At 50.5% G+C, this 20,692-nt stretch overlaps 6 protein-coding genes across 6 annotated transcripts; 2 read left to right on the top strand and 4 right to left on the bottom strand.

Annotated features, from left to right (window-relative positions):
* Window positions 1-333: 333 nt before the first annotated feature.
* FTJAE_1196 (glutamyl-tRNA synthetase) lies at window positions 334-2,502 on the bottom strand (the record flags this gene model as incomplete). The annotated part of the gene is made up of 5 exons (XM_037344958.1): window positions 334-1,047; window positions 1,116-1,373; window positions 1,426-1,779; window positions 1,868-1,978; window positions 2,035-2,502. The coding sequence occupies 5 exons, from the start codon at window positions 2,500-2,502 to the stop codon at window positions 334-336; spliced, it is 1,905 nt and encodes a 634-aa protein (XP_037211668.1).
* Window positions 2,503-3,290: 788 nt separating this feature from the next.
* FTJAE_1195 (uncharacterized protein) lies at window positions 3,291-4,810 on the top strand (the record flags this gene model as incomplete). Its single annotated transcript, XM_037344947.1, has 4 exons — window positions 3,291-3,348; window positions 3,451-3,509; window positions 3,569-4,660; window positions 4,715-4,810. The coding sequence occupies 4 exons, from the start codon at window positions 3,291-3,293 to the stop codon at window positions 4,808-4,810; spliced, it is 1,305 nt and encodes a 434-aa protein (XP_037211667.1).
* Window positions 4,811-5,776: 966 nt separating this feature from the next.
* FTJAE_1194 (SNF8-like protein) lies at window positions 5,777-6,559 on the top strand (the record flags this gene model as incomplete). The annotated part of the gene is made up of 1 exon (XM_037344936.1): window positions 5,777-6,559. The coding sequence occupies one exon, from the start codon at window positions 5,777-5,779 to the stop codon at window positions 6,557-6,559; it is 783 nt and encodes a 260-aa protein (XP_037211666.1).
* An 832-nt stretch (window positions 6,560-7,391) lies between these two features.
* Window positions 7,392-8,580, bottom strand: FTJAE_1193 (uncharacterized protein; the record flags this gene model as incomplete). The annotated part of the gene is made up of 3 exons (XM_037344925.1): window positions 7,392-7,763; window positions 7,969-8,244; window positions 8,383-8,580. The coding sequence occupies 3 exons, from the start codon at window positions 8,578-8,580 to the stop codon at window positions 7,392-7,394; spliced, it is 846 nt and encodes a 281-aa protein (XP_037211665.1).
* A 2,082-nt stretch (window positions 8,581-10,662) lies between these two features.
* FTJAE_1192 (ATP dependent RNA helicase) lies at window positions 10,663-14,377 on the bottom strand (the record flags this gene model as incomplete). Its single annotated transcript, XM_037344914.1, has 6 exons — window positions 10,663-10,725; window positions 10,792-12,492; window positions 12,547-12,620; window positions 12,672-13,060; window positions 13,106-13,853; window positions 14,350-14,377. The coding sequence occupies 6 exons, from the start codon at window positions 14,375-14,377 to the stop codon at window positions 10,663-10,665; spliced, it is 3,003 nt and encodes a 1,000-aa protein (XP_037211664.1).
* A 2,611-nt stretch (window positions 14,378-16,988) lies between these two features.
* On the bottom strand, window positions 16,989-20,280 carry FTJAE_1191 (NAD-specific glutamate dehydrogenase; the record flags this gene model as incomplete). The annotated part of the gene is made up of 2 exons (XM_037344903.1): window positions 16,989-17,022; window positions 17,078-20,280. 2 exons carry the CDS (start codon window positions 20,278-20,280, stop codon window positions 16,989-16,991), a joined length of 3,237 nt encoding a protein of 1,078 aa, XP_037211663.1.
* Between the last annotated feature and the right edge of the window lie 412 nt (window positions 20,281-20,692).

Here is a 20,692-nt window from a genome sequence, read left to right as displayed (position 1 = left end):
AGTCCGGGGTATTTTATTTCTACCTATCTAATCACTCATACGGGGGGAATCAGAGAAAAGAACAGGGCGAGACCCAAGGGTTCGCGGTTAACCTCAATCATGACATTATGACAACAACACATTTGATAGTCCATCGTGAAGCAAGTTGATTGATCGTGAATAGGGGTTGGTAGTATCTACCCCAGCCATGCCTGTCCTTGAATTTGCGCATAATTTTACAGCTACTCATACAACACATCTCCAATTTTATCCAAAGCCCTGACCTCGATGCTCAATACCGTGGACAACCAATAAACTAGATGACTTTTCATATCTTTGCCGAATTTCTACTCTCTATACAGTCCTGACGGGGAGTTGTCCGCTAGATTCCAGTTCACCAAGCAAAGAAGCCACGAGATTGGCACGGAATCGCCACTCATCTTGACCCAGCACATCGAACAGAATGCGGGACGACTTGCTCACAGCCTGTGAATCACCAATCGCAATTAGGCGAAGAATAGCATGTAAGTCGGGAGCCTGGTCGGAAGGGATACTCTCAAATAAGCGGTCAACGGTCGTCTCCCAGTCATCATTTCCTTGCACGGTCTTGTTGACCAATTCAACCAAGTCGAGACGCGGAGTCTCACTGACGAGGGCTGCTCGATAAATATCAGGAGGAGGACGCCAGAAGAAGTACGGTAGCAAACGGGCCAAGTTAGCCACAGAAGCATATCGTACAGTTTCTTGAAAGATGATCTTGGAAGTATATGACTGAGAAGATTCCGACGAAAGCATGGCTGGAACAGGAGATAAGGGGGTGGGCCAGTTGAGAGCCGTGCCTGTGGGTTGGATGGGCTTGTAGTCATCAGAAATGGACTGGGAGGAGGCGGTGATGGCATGAACTTCGTTGACGAGGGGAGTCACAAGGTAATCTCTTATGAGCTCCTGCTCACGAGATGTGTGGTCGGTAGAAGGTGTCTTCGTAAGGAGATTTCGATACTCGTGCTGGAAGAAGTCGAGCTTGGTTGGATTGAGTTTGATACCACCTCGGGTGAACTTGTAAGTCAACTGATCCAGAGTTAGCACACTTGCCATGCAGTACTGGCAGACTACAGCAGCTTTCAGAAACAACTTACATTCTCGGCGACATCACTGAGGGTTCTCGGTGTCTTCGCATCTCTCTTCGTAGATGCACCTAGGTTGGCAAGCCACGCCTGTAAAGCCATAGGAAAGACGTTCTGGTCCATATACGTAGACAGGTCGACGCTGCTATCGCGCTTGCTAAGCTTGGATCCGTTGTTGCTAACGAGAAGGCCCAGGTGAGCAAAGGTCGGGGGCTCCCAGCCGAAAGCTTCATAGAGGGCCAGGTGCTTGGGTGTTGAGATGAGCCATTCCTATGCAGATGTAAGTAAATATCGCAGAATTTCAATCCATGAGAATACTTACTTCACCACGGATGACATGTGTAATCTTCATCAAATGGTCATCAACTACATTGGCAAGATGGTACGTTGGATATCCATCTCTTTTCATGAGAACAAAGTCCTCCTCGGGCTCTTTCTTCTGGAAAGGCCCGTAGATAGCATCCTTGAACTTTGGCGTGCCGAACCGAGTAGAGTCAAGCCGAACGATATGAGCTTCACCCTTGGCGGCTCGCTCATCAGACTCAGAGCGCGGCAGAGTACGACATGTGCCAGGGTAAGCCGTAGACTTGCCAGCTTCGTGGAGAGCTCGCTTCTGGGCTTCGAGGACTGTTTGATCACAGAAGCAACGATAGGCAGAGCCATTTTCGAGCAAGGTCTGCGTGTGTTCTTTATAGGTCTCCAGACGTTCTGACTACTTACTGGATCAGTACAAGGTGAGGGTGACAAAGTCAAGAGGAGCTTACTTGTCGATAGGGGCCATATGGACCTCCTTTGTCAGGACCTTCACTCCATTCAAGACCGGCCCATTCGAGGTCTTTGAAGATTCTTTCTTCAGCATCAGGCACCAACCGATTCTTGGATAATTAGCATGAGTGGCTGCAAACCGAAGTCTTACACACTAAAGACTTACTTGATCAGTATCCTCAATTCTAATAATGAAATCACCGCCGTCTGTAGCCTTGGCCACCAAATTATTGAACAACGCAGTTCTCAAAGAGCCAAGGTGCAGATATCCGGTAGGCGACGGCGCAAAACGTGTACGGATTGGCTTGTCGGCTGATTGTCCAAGGATATATCGCTGATTTGGTTCTCCCCCTTTGACCTTGGCATCCTTACCCCCAACCTTCTGGTCACGCTTCTTTAAAGCCGCCAGTCTTGATGGCTTCTTAATGGATCGATCATGTTTTCCTCCTTGTTCATTGAGTTCTTCTGAAGGACTTTGAGAAGCCTTCTTCGCTATATCAGAATTTTGATCATGTTGACGAGCAACAGAGCTTGTGAAGTTGCGACGAGTAAGAAGAGGTATTGGATGATATAAAACCCGATATTGTATAAGGTTTCTTGAAAGCCTCGTTCGGTGGCTTAACAAGGGCCTCATATTGAAAATGTGCCTCTCATGACAAGCTAATAAACGAGTGTGAGTGAGTAAACCAGTCTCATGAGATTGTGAAATTGTGGCGGTGCATGGCGAGTCAGTGCAGTGCGCCACACTATGGCGGCCTGTGTCGTCTCACGGAAATCGTCGCCTGCGATAAGAGTCAAAATTTCTTATCAGTGGACATGAGACCCTGAAGTTTGAATCGCGTCGTTAAACAATGGAGGGGCAGATTTTGAGAGACATAAAAACTGTTTGTTCGATGTATATCCAAGATGTAATAAATTCAGAACTGGATATGATACAGACTATAAAGGCCTTTATCGGTCCTGTCGGAGCTAATTTTACTTGTAACAAGCAAACAGAGTTGGATTTGCTATCAAAATTGGAATGCCAGGCGTCAACGAACATGACGCAGGCAAAGTCAAGTGCAAACATTGAGACAACTTTGTATGATAAGAACGGATTCTGCATTTTAATTTCTTGTTGTAGATTACAGAGTCACAATATTAGAAAACGTCAAGTCGACAGTGCATTATCGAGGAAGACTCCCTTGATTTATACTGTTTGACTTAAGGGTATTCGACCTTTTCTCTTTTCTTCTTTCCCTTACGTACCCCGCGCTCCAAATCCGCGCCAAAAGATTTTCTACGGGCCCCTGCTGCTTGCACTCAGCCAACAGAGTTGATCGACGGAGCGGACCAATTCTTCATCCTGCATTACAGTACGCCAAAAGTACTGTAGCCTATTTTGCTGTACCTACTAACCTTGCTTCATCTCCGATCTTCAAGATGGACGGGAACCCTTTCAACGCAGGCGCTCCTGGCGCTGAGGAAGTCGATCTCTATGGTACGTCTAGAAAGACAAGTTTATTATTCCAGCCACTCGTTCGTTATAGCCAATTTTGTGGTGGTTGATAAGCAAGGCCTGCCTGGCTAACTCGACTGCTAGAACTTCTCGAGATCGACAGAACTGCCACACCTGATCAGATCAAGAAGGCTTATCGCAAGGTATGTGGTCGCGGTTATACACACACATCGTACAGCACTTTCTTACAGATTCGAAATAGGCCGCCCTAAAGTACCACCCAGACAAGGTCGCTGAAGAGCATCGAGAAGAATCCGAAGCCAAGTTCAAGGAAGTCACGCACGCCTACGAAATTCTCAGCGATGAGCAGAAGCGCGAGCTCTACGATGTCCACGGAATGGCCGCCTTCGACAAGTCCCGAGGCGGCCCCGGTGGCCCTGAGGTCGACCTCAACGATATCCTCTCCCAAATGTTTGGCTTTGGCATGGGTCCCGGAGGCCCTGGTGGCCCTGGAGGTCCCGGCGGCGCTCGCCGACCCAGACGTGGTCCTGATGAGGAGCAAGAGTACAAAGTGACGCTCGAGGAGCTTTACCGTGGTAAGACTGTCAAGTTTGCTGCCAACAAGCAGGTACTTTGTGGCCAGTGCAAGGGCTCCGGCGGCAAAGAGAAGTCCAAGTCTTCTTCCTGCGAGCGCTGCAAGGGTAATGGTATCGTTGAGGCCTTCCGCCAGATAGGGCCTGGTATGATGCGCCGTGAGACCGTTATTTGCGATCACTGCCAGGGTGCTGGCCAGGTCTTCAAAGAGAAGGACCGGTGCAAGAAGTGCAAGGGCAAGCGAACAACACAGGAGAAGAAGGTTCTCGAGATTTACATCCCCAGAGGCTCGATGCAGGGCGAGCGTATCGTCCTGGAGGGTGAAGCCGACCAGTATCCGGACCAAACGCCTGGCGATATTGTCTTCACACTTGTGGAAGAACCCCATGATGTCTTCACTCGCATTGGACATGATCTGTCTGCTGAACTAACTGTATCTCTTGGAGAGGCTCTATCAGGATTCTCACGAACAGTATTCAAGCATCTCGATGGACGTGGCATTCACATCGAGCGGCCTCAAGGCAAGATCCTACGACCAGGTGACTGCCTCAAGGTTCCCGGCGAGGGCATGCCTATGAAGCGTGGCGAGACCAAGGGTGACCTCTACTTGATTGTCAAGGTGGAGTTCCCTGAGGATGGCTGGTTGAAGAGCGAATCGGAGTATGAGACACTGCAAAAAATGCTGCCCCCTCCCCCTGCGAACATTGAAGCCGAGGAAGTCGACGAAGTCGAGTATGAGGACGATGCTGACATCGAGAAGGTAAGCATATTTCATCGTGACTGCGTTTGAAGCCAGTAGCTAATTCGGTAACAGATGGGTGAGAACTCGGGTGATGGCCGATTCGGTGGCGACTGGGAGGACGACGAGGACGATATGGGCGATGGCCAAGCTCAGTGCCAGACCCAGTGATCGGGGATATCTCCGCATCGACGAAGATGGAATATTCTTAGAGACGTGGAGTTTCTGCTCTGGATTAATGAAGTGATGACTATCTCACGATCAGGGGCAGGTTCACTGCCATGGCAATGGCGGTGCTAGGGCAACGGGTTTATCAGTATCAGGGCCAAAGTCAGAGGCTTCCAGGATGATATCAAAAGGAGAGAAGACTAAAGACTTGTTCGTTTTGGAAAGTTAAATCCAAAATGGTATCATATCATGACAGACCATACACGCCAAACCACACCACTCTTGGGTTCAAAGAAGGAACAGGTCTCGGTCTCGAAGGCCGAGAGATTCCGTTGCAGGAGATACATGATAGATAGACTCGTGCATAAACATATTGTAGAGGCTTGAACTTTGAAGTTGAGTAGTTAATTGCTGTGATGTTGTGCAAGTGGGAATAAGAACAAAGGAGAGCGAGGTCAAGTCTGAGGTGGGAAATTGCATCGTAGAGGTACCGACTTCAAAGTGGACCCACCACCTCTTTGGGCTGCTTTAGTCGAATCAACTTACACCAAACAACTACAAAGTTGATCACTTCCTTTATGTTGACAAGTAGATGAGCGCCAATTTGTATGGGGGCTGATTCTGATGACATCCAATTCTTGGACTATTGTGGGAATTCTCTGTTTGCAACTAGGGCATCCTATGCTCACTCAATCAGCAGCCAACTGGTGTATAAGAGCAACAATTTTCTCCCCCATCTTCCACTGCCCAACTGTTTGTAGTCTCTTAAACAACATATCTTATTCAGAGTTTGGACCTGAATACGGTTTGTATATATATACTTAAAACCATGCATATCGAGGGATCTGTCTCACAATCCCATCTATCTATCAAGGCCCACCCCCGCCATTTGACGTAATCCCGACCCTCCACTAACATCAACACCAACCTTACCTTACTCCTCCAACAACCCCATCCCAAACTTCTACAATGTCACGCAAAGGCGTAGGCCTTGCGGCCTTTGACCGCTCACGTCTCACATCAGCACAATTCGCATCTCATGGCTCCTCCCTGCGCGCCAACAACGCCCAAGCTCTCGAAACACAGCTCGCCGTGTTCCGCTCCCTCCTCCAGCAGTTCGCAAACACACACGCTCGCGATATCCGCTCCGATCCCGCTTTTCGCGCCCAGTTTGCTCGCATGTGCGCTGCCATCGGCGTAGATCCACTAGCGAGCAGCAATAGCAACAGCAGCTCGGATGGAAGCTCCATATGGGCCCAGTTACTCGGAAAGACGGTCAACGATTTTTACTTTGAGCTCGCTGTAAGGATTGTTGAGGTTTGCGGCGCCACACGCGGGGAGAATGGAGGTCTTATCGGTCTGGCGGAACTGAGAGAGCGGGTTGCCGCAGGACGTATGGATGGCGCTGATCCCATTGCTGACGATGATATCCGGCGCGCTGTACAGACGCTTGCTCCGCTAGGCGGCGCGTATGCTGTCGTGCGTGTAGGCCGAAAGGAGTATGTGCGGAGTGTACCCCGTGAACTCAACGATGACCAAGTCTCGGTCGTCGAAGCGGCCCAAGTCCTGGGTTATGTGAGTGTCAGTATGCTGAGGGACAACCTGGGCTGGGATAGGGCGCGCGCCCGAACCGTGATAGACGATCTCGTTGCAGGCGGCATGCTGTGGGTTGATAAGCAGACAAAGGGCGAGTGGGAGTATTGGAGCCCTGGATTTATGGCCGAGACTGCTGCTCCGGATCAAGGCGACTGAAGCACCCTAAAGCACTGACTTCTCCCTCTACGGAGTGTCTCGAAACACGGCAGGCTATACGACTATTTTGGCAAAGCAGAAGCCCCGGCCGCGATCTCATAAGACAAAGCAAGAGTACTGGAAACTCATGAGGTGCCTGTCTTGTTTTGGTCCCTCATGTAGTCAGGCTACTATACTTGTTCATCGAGCCTCCATCACTCACCTCGCATGCCATGGCGAGTTGCCCAGCCAAGGGACATTTCGCATCTGCAAATAGTCCCGGCCCAGCAGCCCGAAGCCACCATCAAGAGTTTCCAACCATGATGTCATACGGGAGATGCGAAGACCTCTTCCGAAATGATAGGCCCCAAGGCCTTTAGCTCAAAGTTTCAGGCAGATGTCACTCACGTATCAGAGTTATTCTCACATATCCTCAAATTAGGCTCTAACAGGCCAACCAGGTAACTCTACTATAGAAGGTGTATAAAAAAGATAAAAATACTAGTTCATTTCATTAACCAGCAACTCGCACATACAAACATACACATCTTACCACTTCCCCTCCACATTTCCCTTATCCTTAACCAGAATTTCTCTTGTAGATACATATTCAACAGCCTGAGTTCAGGACGGGCACCGGTCCAACTCACCCCCTCATCTCGGGTATATACTTGTCAAGCGACACGACCCATCCGAGCATGGGTTTCGACATCATCCACCCATCGCCAAGAAGTCAATGTTGGTTCACTCCTTCGTCACTAGGTTTCCCTCCTCTTTAGCCGTTCCTAATGCCATCTTGCACCTAGCTTCATTGGCGTGGCTGAGCTCGGATCGGCGCTTGAGATGGAGTCGCTTAGTAGGGAGGGTTGGGGCCACCCATGCCAGGAGGAGGGTAGTCATCGGGGCGGCCTGGTCGCATATCACCGGCGTTGGATCGACGGTCGTCACCGAAGTGCTTCTTGCGGAGAGCTGCGAGACGCTTCTTCTTGGTGATGGTGTTGATGTAGGTGCCGATGATGAAGGACACGATGTTGAAGAAGGGTACCCAGAGCTGATCAGGGAGGAACTTCTGAGCAAAAGCCAGGCAGATAGGCGAGGTGATCCACGAGACCCGCATCACCTTCCAGAAGCCAACCTTGACGGTAGCACGAACCTGATGGTAGGTGCGAGCGCCGGCGATGAGAGCCATAGCAACGAGGTAGACGCTGTTCTGGATAGGAGCGATCTAGGGGTTGTGTTAGCGACTGATGATACAAAACTGGGTCCTTCAAATCTCGCTCAAGTTGCGTTCCCAAGTTTTCTCCGAACATGAGCGTACTTCAATCGTCTCACTTGCAACTTGATCGCACAGACTTGTTCTTTCAAACCATCGATCTCTGCCTCCACATGCGCACGAGCTGGATAATCAAGGAATGCTGTTTATAACTTACAATGAGATTGCTGACAAGAATCTGCAGAATCTTGGCGCGCAGGCTGGTGCGGCCCTTGAAAGCCTTCTGGAGCGCCCAGATGAGGAAATGACCTAGAGGAGCGCTGATGAGAGCACCATATGCGGCCATCTTGGGAACACGAGCAGTGAAGTAGTTGCCGTGCTTGTTGCGGTCCTTGGCGAGCCATGAAGCGACGAGCTCCTGTGTACCAGCAAGAGTACCAGCGGTGAGCATCTTGGTGCGCAGAGGATTGTCCTCAAGCTCTTTGATGTAAGCCTATCAGTTCGTCAGTCATGATCAATGTTGTTTTCCTCTAGGATATTGCAGAGCCATAGCATCATAGCTTGGGGGAGTAGCTTATGCGCATTCTAGCTTCCAGCATCCTGAGCAGGTAGGGTCGGGTCTCCAACGTACCGCCAGATAACCCTTGGTACCAGCATTCTTCATACCACCGGTCAAAGCTGTACCGATCACAGCAGAGACGGGGTGGTGGCCCTTTGTGCCAGGAATCTTGCCAGCTTCGGCCTGGTCAAGCATGTCGCCCATCTTTTCAGTGGCATCGTGGACCTTTTCCGACACCTTGGTGACGGTTTCACTCTTGAAGTCAACCATGCTTGCTATTATTCGGCTATATGGCGGTGATGGTGAAGGGTATGATTAAGTGAGAAGCGCGTTCTAGTTCGAGGTCCAGATAAGAATATTATTTTGATCCGACTCAGGGTAAATTGCTCCAGATTGAATGATGCCTTTGATCTGTTGGATCTTGGTTTGTGCTCACGGCGCGCTATGTCCTTTTCGTCGTCGTCGTGATCGTCCTCGTCGGATGTTATCGTCAAAGTCAACACGGCCGCGACGGCGTCATCAACGGGTCGAGTCAAGGGTCAGACGCGCAAGAGAGACTTTGACCGAAGTGTCAGTGAGGATGTCCAATATAAACAGGTGGGGTCTAACGATCGCGGATCGTTATTGACATGGGGATGAGGGAATGTGCGCGCTCGCTCAACAGCAGCAGCTGGACATGACAATGGATGACAGGAGAGAAGACTTGACAAGATTGTGAGAGAATATTGTAAGGCAAGGATTGGGGTGGGTCAGAGCCAATTGAAGTTCTCGTGAGGTATCTAGCCAATGGCTTTGTTTACTCGAGCAACGAGACCAAGGCCAGAGAGGTTGAGGGAAGGGCTGCAAGTCGATGATGACGGGTGATGTGATGGAAGGTGATGGATGCTGTTGTTGTTGACGTGGAGATGGAGCTCATCCCGGTCCAGGGTAATCGGAACAGAGAGGAAAGGAAGAAAATAAACTTACAAGCGCCGGTGCCGAAGGATGATGATGGTGGTGATGATGATAAGTTGAAGATGGTGAGATGGGGGAGACAGACGTGGAAGTGAGTGGAGCGTAGGTAGGTAGGTAGCGGTTGGGTTGGTGTTGGTGTTGATTTGTTTGTCTCAGGCCTTGGGTGCTAAGGATGGATGGAGGTGACCGATCTGGGGGGGGGGCTTGAGCCTTGAGCCTTCGGGGGAGGACGGGAGGAGTGCGTGCGCGCTGAACTGGGCTGGAGTGGACTTTGACTGGGAGATGAGATTGAAGAGAAAGAAGTCAAGTCAACCTAAGTCAAGCTCAGCTCACTCCAGACGCTTGAGCTGCAACAAGACAGGGGCAACGTCCAAAGACGGTGGCTGGGACAAGTAGAGTTGGGGTACCGTTGCAGCATGGCTTAAGCCTAAAATATACTCAAACGATACCTACATTTAATCTGAGGTGCCCAGTCCACAATGCCTCGGCCCGCTGTAAATAATAACAATCGAGCCAACCAAATCTCTCAAAACAAAACAGTGTTTACCCTTGGTAAAATGGGTGCCTCCATTCGGCAGCTTCAGCTACCGCGGCTCCAGCTCCCAAATTGGCGAGCTTGCGTGCTGACATCCACTCAGAACCCACCAGCTTCCTCTTATGTACAGCAGCCTATGGAGCTCCCCAGGCCTTGAATGGTTATTTCAGCCACAAGTAAACGTCGCATTCTTTTCCTCCTCTCGGCTGTCTCCTCTAGACCTCGGTCTCCTCTAATTCTCTAACTACCTATCTACAAACATGAATGAATAACTTCATGCACTATCAGCATCACCCGTATTCTCACTCGCTTGTTCTGCACGACACCACATGAAACTACCGACCTGGCCTAACCTCCTTAGCCTCTTCGGTAATCATGGCCGGGACGTGTTGAAAAAAGAGTGGCTGGGTCAATCACTTTGCATACAAAGAGGCATACATACACTCACTCCATGCACATACAGGGATCCCTTCACGTGAAAATGGCTACTCCGACATCCGGAATCTTCTCGCTATAAATGATGTTTGTGTATATATATGTATGCAAATACTTCTTATCAACAGAGGCGCCCTCTGTAAAACTAGGTCCCAAGGATATGTCAAAATGCCCAAAGCACGGCCCGAGGATTCGATTCATGCCAATCCTCGCTCAATCAAAAAAGTCGTGCCCTTCAAACGCCTATACCTAACACAATGGACTGTCTTCATGGACGTGTCCAGAACCAGCAATCCATATTCCCCTAGATAGTCAAGTCGTTCAACGAACCAAGAATGAGATCTCCTTTTCATACAGAGCTAGGCCTCTGGCCCAGCTGTTAAAGCCAACGATATACTCAAAACGCCCTCGTGCTTCGATATGCTATTTCATACTGAGCCGCGAAGCCGTTGCTTCCTAGCCAACCAGTCCCCGAGCATGTTGTCAAGTTGCTGTAGATGCATTAGTATTGCTGCAATATAATGTATGCCAAATGAGGCGACGATGAAAATACTCACAGTGGTAATCTCCGCTAGCTTAGCGTTCTGTTCTCTAAACATACCACTGACCACCGGGTGATCTTTGCTAACAGGTTCCACGTCTGTCTTGTCGTACACGACCATGAGCAGATCTCGAACGTGCTCACCATCGTCAAAGAAGGCTCGAAGTTTCTCGTCATCCCAGCCAGGTTCTTTGGCACTTTTCGTTGAGCTACTATCCTTAGGTGTCTCGTCACCAGGCATGAGCTCTGGTGACGGTACATCGGAGGACGAGCGACCTTCTTGGGAGGACGTGTCAATCTCCAGTGCTGGTGGCCGTGTTGTGTTGACAGGTGACAACTGCACCGGTGATTCTGACAGACGATCTTTCTGGCCTTGGCCTGCCGCTGTGGATGCGTTCGGCTTGGCGGTTGCATCGAAGCTATCAGGGAACGCTCCTGGCAGTTGTGGCCGTAGCCCGCCCTCGGGCTTCTTCTCGACGGGTTGCTCTGGTGTCGTTCGGTTCGTAGGCTGAGACACATCATCCTCGTCGGAGCTTGACAGTTCATCCAGGTCCATCAATGGCCGAGGCTTGACTGTCTTGGTTGCCCTAGGCTCGCCCCCTGTGCTTGCGCTGCGGCCCAACGCCCTCGCCAATGCCTTCGTATCGTCGTGTTGTGCAGCGGCTGAAGAGGAACGTACCTTGGCCGGATCCCCACCACTTTGTGAATTTGATGGCACTTCATGTGTCTCCTGTGTCTCGGGATTGACGATCCGCATCGACGCTGGTGGCACGTTGGACACATCGTTGACCCGAGACTCGGCCAGATAAGCTGCGAGTTCCATGGTCGACGAGGTCTCCCCACCCTTGCCAGGAGATGCTTCAGTTCGTGGGAGCTGCTTCTGAAGTTTGCTTGTACTCCGTTGCGGTTGTCTATCAGGCGATGCGACCTCTTCAATTGACTCGCTGTCCCGAGGCTCCGATACGATATCCATAGAGCGCTTGCCAAAAGATTCGTCATCGTCGTCGACCGACTTCTTTCTGTCCTTTCTGGAAAAGAAACTTCGGATGGCGCTCGGCTTCTTTTCCTTCTCTTTCCGAGACTTATCTTGGTGCTTCTTCTTCTCCTTGTCGGACATGAGCTCCTTGTCTAGCTTATCAAGACTTCCTCGGGACTTGATATCCTTGGTTGTTGAGTCCTGAGACGGCCGAGGTTGGTTGTCGTCTCGTAGTAAATTGGGCGTGAGAGTGATCTTCTTGGTCTCGACTGTCTCATCTCTAAAGAAAGAGTCGGTGTTTCTGACGGTACCATTGCGGGATCTGCTGGGGCCTTCCTGTTTGTTGTCGAATAGTATTTCCTCACTGCTTCTCGTCTCATCTTCCTCTTCCACAGTGTCAACCTTTGACGGCTCCATAGCCATTTTAACATCTTTATTTGAACGGGGCTTGAGAGGCTCAACCCTGGCGCTCTCCTCTGATGAATCATCTTCTATGATCGATATTGTCGAAGCTGGATCTCGATCTTTCTTTTGTTCTTGTTGTTGATCTTGCTTGGCTGTAGTGGTCGAGCCGGCGAATAAGTCATCCAAGTCTTCTTCGTCGGACGAATAGTCGTCGATCTCAGTGTAGTCGTGGTACGTGGGTGAAGTGAATGTGACCGTTTTGCGTCCAAATCTAATTGGCGATTTGAACGTTTGTTGCTTCTTCTCCGCCGTATCCCCCAACATAGTTGCAGAGAGCTGTATTGGGTTTTAGTAACAAGTTTGAGTCAAAAACGAAGCCAATTTACGTACATCGACATTCCTGTGTTTATTCAGACGTGCTAGACGTTCCGTTGGCGTTTCAATATGCTCTGCAGGTAGATATCCTGGTATTTCGTTAGTCACTGACCAGTGGAGGTGGAAATCTTTGTACTTACCAATGCTGCTGTCTTTAACAACTCTGACTAGCCACCAGTAGCTGTTGCTATCGTCTAGCAAAACCATGGTGTCACCTTTGGTTGCATTTGCTTGACCTTCAACGGTGGCCACGAAAGTGTGAAGCGCGTAAACGAATTCGAAATCAATATCCTCTATGTCTTGTAAGCACTCAACCGCCCAGCCGGAGTCAATGAAATTGTAGTCGTCAGGAATGGAGAGTTCAGAATCATCGTCTTCAAAAGATTCTTCGTAGGGAACAGTAAGTGCGGGATCGAAGTCGGGGCTTTCGTCGTCGTCAAAATCCGAATCGGATAGATCCAGCATTGGATCACAATCATAGAAAATATCCTGCTCTCTGTTATCGGCTACGGTGCCCTTTCCTCCAATGCTCAATCCTTCAGCAGAAGGATGCTAGCCTTCATTGCTGCTGGACCTAGCCTGTGGTTCAACTTCTTCGAACATTTCGTGAAATTCGGCTGTCGAATTGGACGTTGTCCAACTATCGTCGGGTTCGGGTTCGGCGTCGTTATTATGCTCGTCGCGACCGTCATACTCACCATGAAGACGATGGTTCCGGACTTTTGTGAGTAATGCTCGTGGAAGCTGCGCAATTGCGCATGGACTGGGTACGTAGTTGGGGGGTTCAGGATATGGCGAGCAAACTCTGGTGCCGCTTGAACCAGAGATACTGGGAGTACTACTCCTCTGCGAAGGTAGGGAAGAGACACGGCGTGGCCATGCCGCAGGGGTAGCGACGGGGTAGCACCCACCATCTTCAATCGAAGGCGAACTTGAGATCTTATCCATCATGTCGTCATCGAGGTCATCGTCGCCGTCGAGCTCGCCCTCATCCGAAGATGAGACGCCTCCATTCTGCGCAATTGCCAGCGCATCTTCTTGATTCATATTGCTATTGTTGTCGCGTGCGCCCTGTGCGCGAGTATTCCCACTTGTAGAGTTGGCGACAAGTTCGTCTGCAAAGGAATCAATTTCGTCGAGACTGTTGCGGTTGTCGAGAGAAACTCTTGGAGAGCGTCGCTGTTCGTCTGCAATGTCGTGTGTGACCTCACGAATAGTCTCAGCTTGGTGGGGACCTAGGGAGTTGGCGTTGCCGCCCAGGCGTGGGCTCTTCGAGTGGTCCTGAGCGGATGGAGAGTGATGATCTTGGAGATCGATAGTATCTGCGATCGGGGCAAAGGGTCGTTAACGTCAGTTTGTGGTGTCGTCAAAAGAAGCTTATGAACACAAGGAATGTGAAAGTAGAGGACTAAGTCGAGTGGTTGGAATGTATCATGACTTGCAGCGACCCCGGAGAGCAACAGAAAGGTTCGAGCTTGGACAGTGACCGGGGGCAAGGGTAGACGAAAGTACGATGAAACGTAAAGAAAAAGAAAGTAATAAAAAAAAGAATGGGCGAGGGAGAAGTTGGCCGAAGGTCTACTTCAAGGGTTCCATGTGGTTGAAAAGACGAAGCGAAGTTTGTATGTATAAAGGGGGCAGGGGAAAGAAAGTTGCATTGTAAGAGGGACCGACGAAACAACACGAGGATGAGGCTGCGCAAGAGGCGATGCACCCCGATCGCAAATCCCAAAGACTAAGACTTAGGGTGACATTGGCATCTCGTTCCAAGTGTAAAAGGCAGGACAGGACAGCAAAGGCAAAACACTAGGCACATACCGGCTCTGACGATCGATGGTCGTGTCATTTTGACGGATAGAAACGACGAGCGAGGCCGTCAACAACAAGTCACTCTGCTCCGACGACAACTGTCCCTGAAGGCGCAAGGCACCAAAAGATGGGAGATGCTTGACCCCTGGCACCAGAGAAGCGCCGTCTCAATTTTTTATTTCAAACTCGGGTGTTGGATGCTGACGGCTGGGGGCCGGGTTTTTTGTTGCCTGTCCACAGTACAGTATGTATGCCGTTACGTGAGAGGCGGGCGGTAGATCCTTGCGAGGATATCCTCGTCCAACTCAGAGGTACCTGATTGATTTGTTTGTTTGTTTGCTTGCTTCGGTCGTTGGGGGCCTTGCAATATCAGGCTTTCGGTCGTGGTCCTCGATTGGATTTGGTGTCGCTCAGCGTGGTGAACAAGGTTGCGCCCGTAAAAGTCAATCGATCAACCAAAATGCCCAGTGGCCAGCCACGGGCTCGTCCAACATGAAGCTGCTTCTGCGCAAGTGAGTGGGAACGAATCTCTGGGTGTCGAAAAACTGGAGAGGACGAGCGACGATCTTTGTTCTGTGTCTGTGTGGGAAAAGGATGGCGTAGTAGTACTGTAGGTAGTAGTAGTAATAATAATAATAAAGTAAACTGGTCTGGCCCAAGTTTCGTTTCCTGGCGGGACCTTGGCAGGGCACCAAAAAGACTGACTCCACTGCCGCAGTGAAACTACCACTGATACTGTCACTGTCAGGCACCTCTATTGGTGTGGTCACTGATTCAAGAGGAACAGATCTAACGTTTTCTGCCCTAACAATCCCTCTAGAATCTTTTAGCAAAATTTCAGTCTCCTATTCTAACCACGTAGTCCAGATATCAAAGCCCCTAATGCACTCCGTCTATCGCAAACGGATGGTTGATGTTAGTTAGTGCGGACGGGGACGAGGCCGTTGAATGGAGCGTCACCCGTTTCAGATAACTCGTCCATCCAGGCTGAAAGCAGCTCGAGAATCGAGTGCAAAAAGATCTACTGCACGGAAACAAAAGTGGAGGCTGCGGTTTCATGGCCGGTCTATTAGACCATCATTGGGGCCAAGACGGGAGAGAACGATAAATGGAGGCAAAAGAAAAGAAGAGCGCATGACGAGACGACGATACTGATAGCAGGGGTCTCTCTTTTCCACTCCGAGACTCTCCCTTTGAGGGCTGAACCAGTCGAGTAAAGGATCATGATGCGAGCTGCAGCAATGATTGAGAAGTGAGCTAACGTTGAATAGGTACAGAGAGTCATGCAACGCACTGTAATGGCTACTTAGGTACCCATTGACAGTGCTTTTGGTCTATTTACATTGATTGATTGCATATCACTTACTCTCCATCAAATATATTGTACACTGTCTCCTCTTGTGGTCGGGTGGGTGGCATTTTACCTCGCGCCGATTCCGTGACAAGACGGGATGGAGCGCGTTTCCCATTAAAACCCCTGAATGATTAGCGTTTCCAAGAAACCGTAAACTTTGGCTCTAACGCAACCGGGGAATCGTTCAGGGCCACCCGCGTCTCGGCGGGGCCTTTGAAACGCTGAAACGTCCACACGCCAAATGGGTCTTGGTCTCCATTGCTCAGGGGAAATTGCCTTCATTGGCTGTGAGTAAATGTTCCAGTCTCTTTTCCCAGCTTCAATCCACGTTGTGGAAATAAGACAGTCACTCCTTCAATTGACTTTTCAACGTCACTGAAGTTATGTAATTAAATGTCATGATGCACCCGAGTTCGCCAATTTGATGCTTACTTGTACTCAATTGCCAGGCCGATACTCTGCGTGGCAATCACTGTAACCCCTAGTGGCCTCAAAATCACCTCTGTAGTCTGTTGTCTGTAACCTCACATGTCCAAGTCTACCACGCCATGAGGTATGCAGTGCAATTACCCAGCATACCATTGGATTACACCAAAACACCGTCTTGCAGAGGAAATAACCATTCGTCTCTTATCATGTGCTTGTCTACCAACTCGGCCATCTATGCAACAGATCAGCCATACAGCCTTTGCCACGATAAACTCATTGTACATATGAGGAGGCTATGATACGACCTCACGCATATGTATCTGCATGCAGGTTGTTGTCCCGCCAATGAACTATCAACATCCAATGAAATCAAGCTGTCTATACATGACACGTGACAATGCCATGCATCTCATGTACCAGGTACCTAACGTTAGTTAGTCTGATGTGTTCTATTTCTATCATACTCAGCACGGCTGATAGATCATTTTGAGCAATCAGATCTCCAAGTCGTTCAGCAATTCTCCCGAGACAATCATGTGTCTCAAAGTCTTTGATCAAAGTGCAACGCAACAGCAGAAGCCACCAGAAACGGCACAAGTTTCACCGGGTGAACTCACCAAGTAAAGTCACTACTGTAGGAAATAAATTATGAACTTCAAAATCTTGATTAATATCGACTACATAAACATAGTCTTTTCTTACTTTTCTTTAACCTTGACCCATTCATTAGGCCCATGCCAGGGCCGTCCCAAATATGGCAAACACACCGTGACAATGCTCATCTCTCATCAGAGAAAACAAATAATGCTATGCTTGTAAACAAATCAAATCATACGCTTCAACACCGTTCCATGCAATCAACTTTTTAGTTGGCGATCTGGGCCATACGCTTAGACATACTGTTGCAATAGTTAGCATATGTTCTGGTATCATGGTGTCATGGGTTGTACTTACAAGTCGTAGAAGGCAAACTGGCTGGGGCTGCTGCCGAACTCGTACACGAATCGACTGGCAAGGTAGGAGCCGAAGATGCTTCGGAGGTAGGAGTCGGGGATGCGAGCAATCAAGGTGTCGAGCCCAATCTTCTCGAGGAGAAGGCGGGGCAGAGCATCTTGAAGGACAGATCGGCGGATCTTCTCGTTGTCCCAGAGGTCGGAGTGCTGGAGCTTCTCATCGAGATCGGTAATGGCAACGGAGAGCTTGTCGGAGAGGATAGATCGGGGAGTTCCGGTCTGCTCGTGCTCGCGCCAGATAGCCTCAAACTCCAGACGGGCATTCTCCTGAATCTTGAGCTGAACCTGCTTGACGTAGTCCTGGTAGAACTGAGGAGCCTCGCCCTGGGCGTTGTGGCACATGTTCTCAACGAAGCCCTCGTCGTCGAAGGACAGAGAAGCAAGAACCTCAAGGGAGGACGATGTCACACCACCCTTGTTGGCAGAGGCATCCTTGTACAGAATGCAGCCAGCAGCCTCAAGGCGAAGCTTAGCCTCCTGGGTAATGAAGAGATTGGCTCCCTCAACGAGGTACGGGAAGATGCACTTTCCATCCTTGATGAGACGGTTGACCGAGATGAGGTCAATGGAGGCGGGACGACCACCACAAGGGACGAAGCAGTCGACACTGCCAGTGTCACGGAGATGGAAGGTGTTACGGAACGATGTGCCGTTGTTGATAACCTCACCATTGGGGAGAGTGATGTTGACGTCGTCGCACAGGACTCGGTAACCCTCGGGAGACAGCTTGGAAACATCGTACTCGATGATCATCTTGCGGCCGTTCGCAAGGCGCAGAAGCTCGTCACGGTCGAGACCGTTGGGGTCAGCAAGAACTCCAGAGCCATCGACAATGGCAGTGTACTTCTCGTTACCAAGCTTGATCTCGTTGCTGCCCAGATCACCATCGGGGCCACCAGTCTGCATCTTGCGGATGGTAGAGGGGTCAAGCTCGAGCTTTCGGTAGATACCCTTGACGTACTCACGAACGGACAGAGTGGTCATGCCGTAGGTGTCGTGAGGAATACCGCCAAGCTTGGGAGACTTGCCAGTGAAGAAGGACTTCCACCAGGGGGCGCCACGGGATCGAGCGTGCTCAGTAGCCCAGTCGACCAGCTCGGCAGTGTTCTCATCAGGGCCCATGAAGATGATCTCCTCCTTGCCGTAGAGGTCGACAATAGGGTTCTTGATACCAGGGGTCTCGGCGGGCAGAAGAAGATCAAGGATACTATCAATGTACTTCTCGAAAGCCTCACGGGCACGGTTCTGCTGCTTAGGGTCCAACAGAATGACACCCTTGGAGCCACCCTCAGGAATGTCCTTGTTCTTGCGCTGCTGTGTGCTGGCAAGACCGTAGTTCTCGTCGAAGATGCTGCGGGCGTTGATGCCATAAGCCTCCTTGTTGCGAGACTTGACGATTCGGATACCACCACGAGAGATATCCTTGAATCGGAGGTGGAAACCTCGGGACTCAGAGCTGATGACGAGAAACATGCCGTAGAGGGGCTTGGGGTACTCGACCTCGGGGAGGAAAGAGGGGTCAAGACGGAAGCTCAGAGCGACCTTGGTAGGGGTGAAGTAGTTGGTCTTGAGGATGGCGTTGTTGAAGACACGGAAAGCAGTGAGAACCATCTCATCGTGCTCGTTGTTGACGTTCTTGGCGATCTTGTCCTTGAGAGCGTCGTCGGAGAGAACCTCGACGGACAGGCTGGAGGAGACGACCTTCACGGGGTCCTCCTGGTCCTTAACAAGGTGGATGTTGGCGAAAGAAGCATAGAGAGCACGAACGAGACCAGGGTAGTTCTGAATAATCTCATAGATGTACTCAGGGGTAAAGGTCTCGGAACGGAGACGGCGCTTCAGGTTAGAAAGGAGGGCCTGCTGAGCGTTGTTCTTAACATCCAGAAGCTCGGCAAGAGTAGAGTACTCTGGTCCCAATCGGTTCAGGAAGTGCTGAACGAAGACCCAAGCGGAGTGGGCGTAGACGGATTCCTGAAGACTGAGCTGTCCATCGAGGAAAAGGTTGTGGAACTTGTTGTGGGGAAGACAGTAGAGGAGAGAAACCTCCTTTGAGATCTGGTCAATGGACTCGTCAAGAGAAGGGAACTGTCCACTGGTCTCGACGGTGTCAGAAGCAGGTCGGAGGTAGACACTCATGACGGTAATACCGTTGGAGAACTGCTCGAGGTACTTTCGAGATGAGGTGACGCCATAGTAGTGGTAAAGGTCACTGAGGGCAGAGAAAAGACCCTGGGCAGTGCGAGCGCGGAAGGCAACGACCATTCGCTTCTCGTCGGTGTTCTCAATGTCGAAGACCTCAATGACAGGACCAGCTCGGTTAACGGCGAGCTCAATGATGTCCTGATAGATTTGCTTGGTGTTGTCGGTGGCCTTGCGGAGGAAACCGTTGTCGGCGATGAGCTCGAGGTTGGTCTCCTTGGGGTCGGTGTGCTCAGGAGGAGTAGCAAACTGGCACTGGTAGACGAAGTAACATCGGAGAGTGGCCTTGGAGCTGGGGCTCACAACAGCGGGAGATCGGAAAGTCTCAACGCGGTACTTGCTGGAGCCGGGGTGATCAATGTACTTGGCCTCAAGGCGTTCCTCATAGCGGGGACCAGCAGTGTTGGTCTTGCCAGCAACGCTGGTATCAATGTAGATGGCATGGTCGTTGGCCTCCATATCCAGTCGGATCTCCTCCTGCTTATCCTCGCGAGCGAAGGAAGCGACCTTAGCGGCATACAGAGAAGTGATGTGGCTGGAGATGACATCGGGGGTCTCAAGCTCGAAGTAGACATCATCGATGCCAAGCTTCTCGTAGAACCACTCGATCTGCTCATCAATTTGGGGCTCAGGGACGAAACCAGCGGCTGAGATGATAGACTTCACAGTCTTCTTCTGCTCAGGCTTGCCAGTGAACTCGGGGGCAATGTAGCCAACGGTGGCAGATCGCAGAATGCGGTGGCCATTGCCGCCGTTGCCATTTTGCAGAGGAACGGAGAAGTGAGTAGGCTGGGGAGAAGGACCACGGCTGGCCTCAACGGCCTTGACGTTAGCCACGGGGTTGGCGGAGATGGCAGTCATGTTGGATTCCTGATATGGGTCTGTGTAATCAGGGAAAGTCTGAGAGGGCAGCATGTTAGTGGGCGATTCTGTTATAGACGCCATCTTGGCAAAATGCCTAGATGTAGAGTGAAGTTTGGTGGTGTAAACGCAAGATGAGGAAACGAAAGAATAGAAAGCAGTGAATGGATGGATGAATGGGATGGAGACGAGATGAGCCAGCTGCGAGTATCTTATATAGACAGTTCCATGGGATCAAGCAAACAAGGAAGCCTGAAGATAACAGTGTTCGCCGGTCGTCACCGCTGTAGCCAGCTCAACCAGAGTTTCGGTCAGAGCTCGTGACTCAATGCGAACTAAGGAGGGCTGCTGACCCAGAGGCTGCCCTGCGCCCGTGAAGGCCAAACCTACTCAATGATCTAGTGATCATTGGTATTGAGCCCATCCCGGGAGGCTCATTCCAGATCCTGTCCGGGGCGTCCATGCTCGCACTCACTGGACGCCACTAGATCGGGGA

This window comes from Fusarium tjaetaba, assembly GCF_013396195.1.
Source record: "Fusarium tjaetaba strain NRRL 66243 chromosome Unknown NRRL66243_c0000024, whole genome shotgun sequence".
In the NCBI taxonomy this organism is placed as follows: domain Eukaryota; kingdom Fungi; phylum Ascomycota; class Sordariomycetes; order Hypocreales; family Nectriaceae; genus Fusarium; species Fusarium tjaetaba.
Note: the sequence above shows the minus strand (reverse complement) of the source record. Positions and strands in the feature narration are given on the sequence as shown.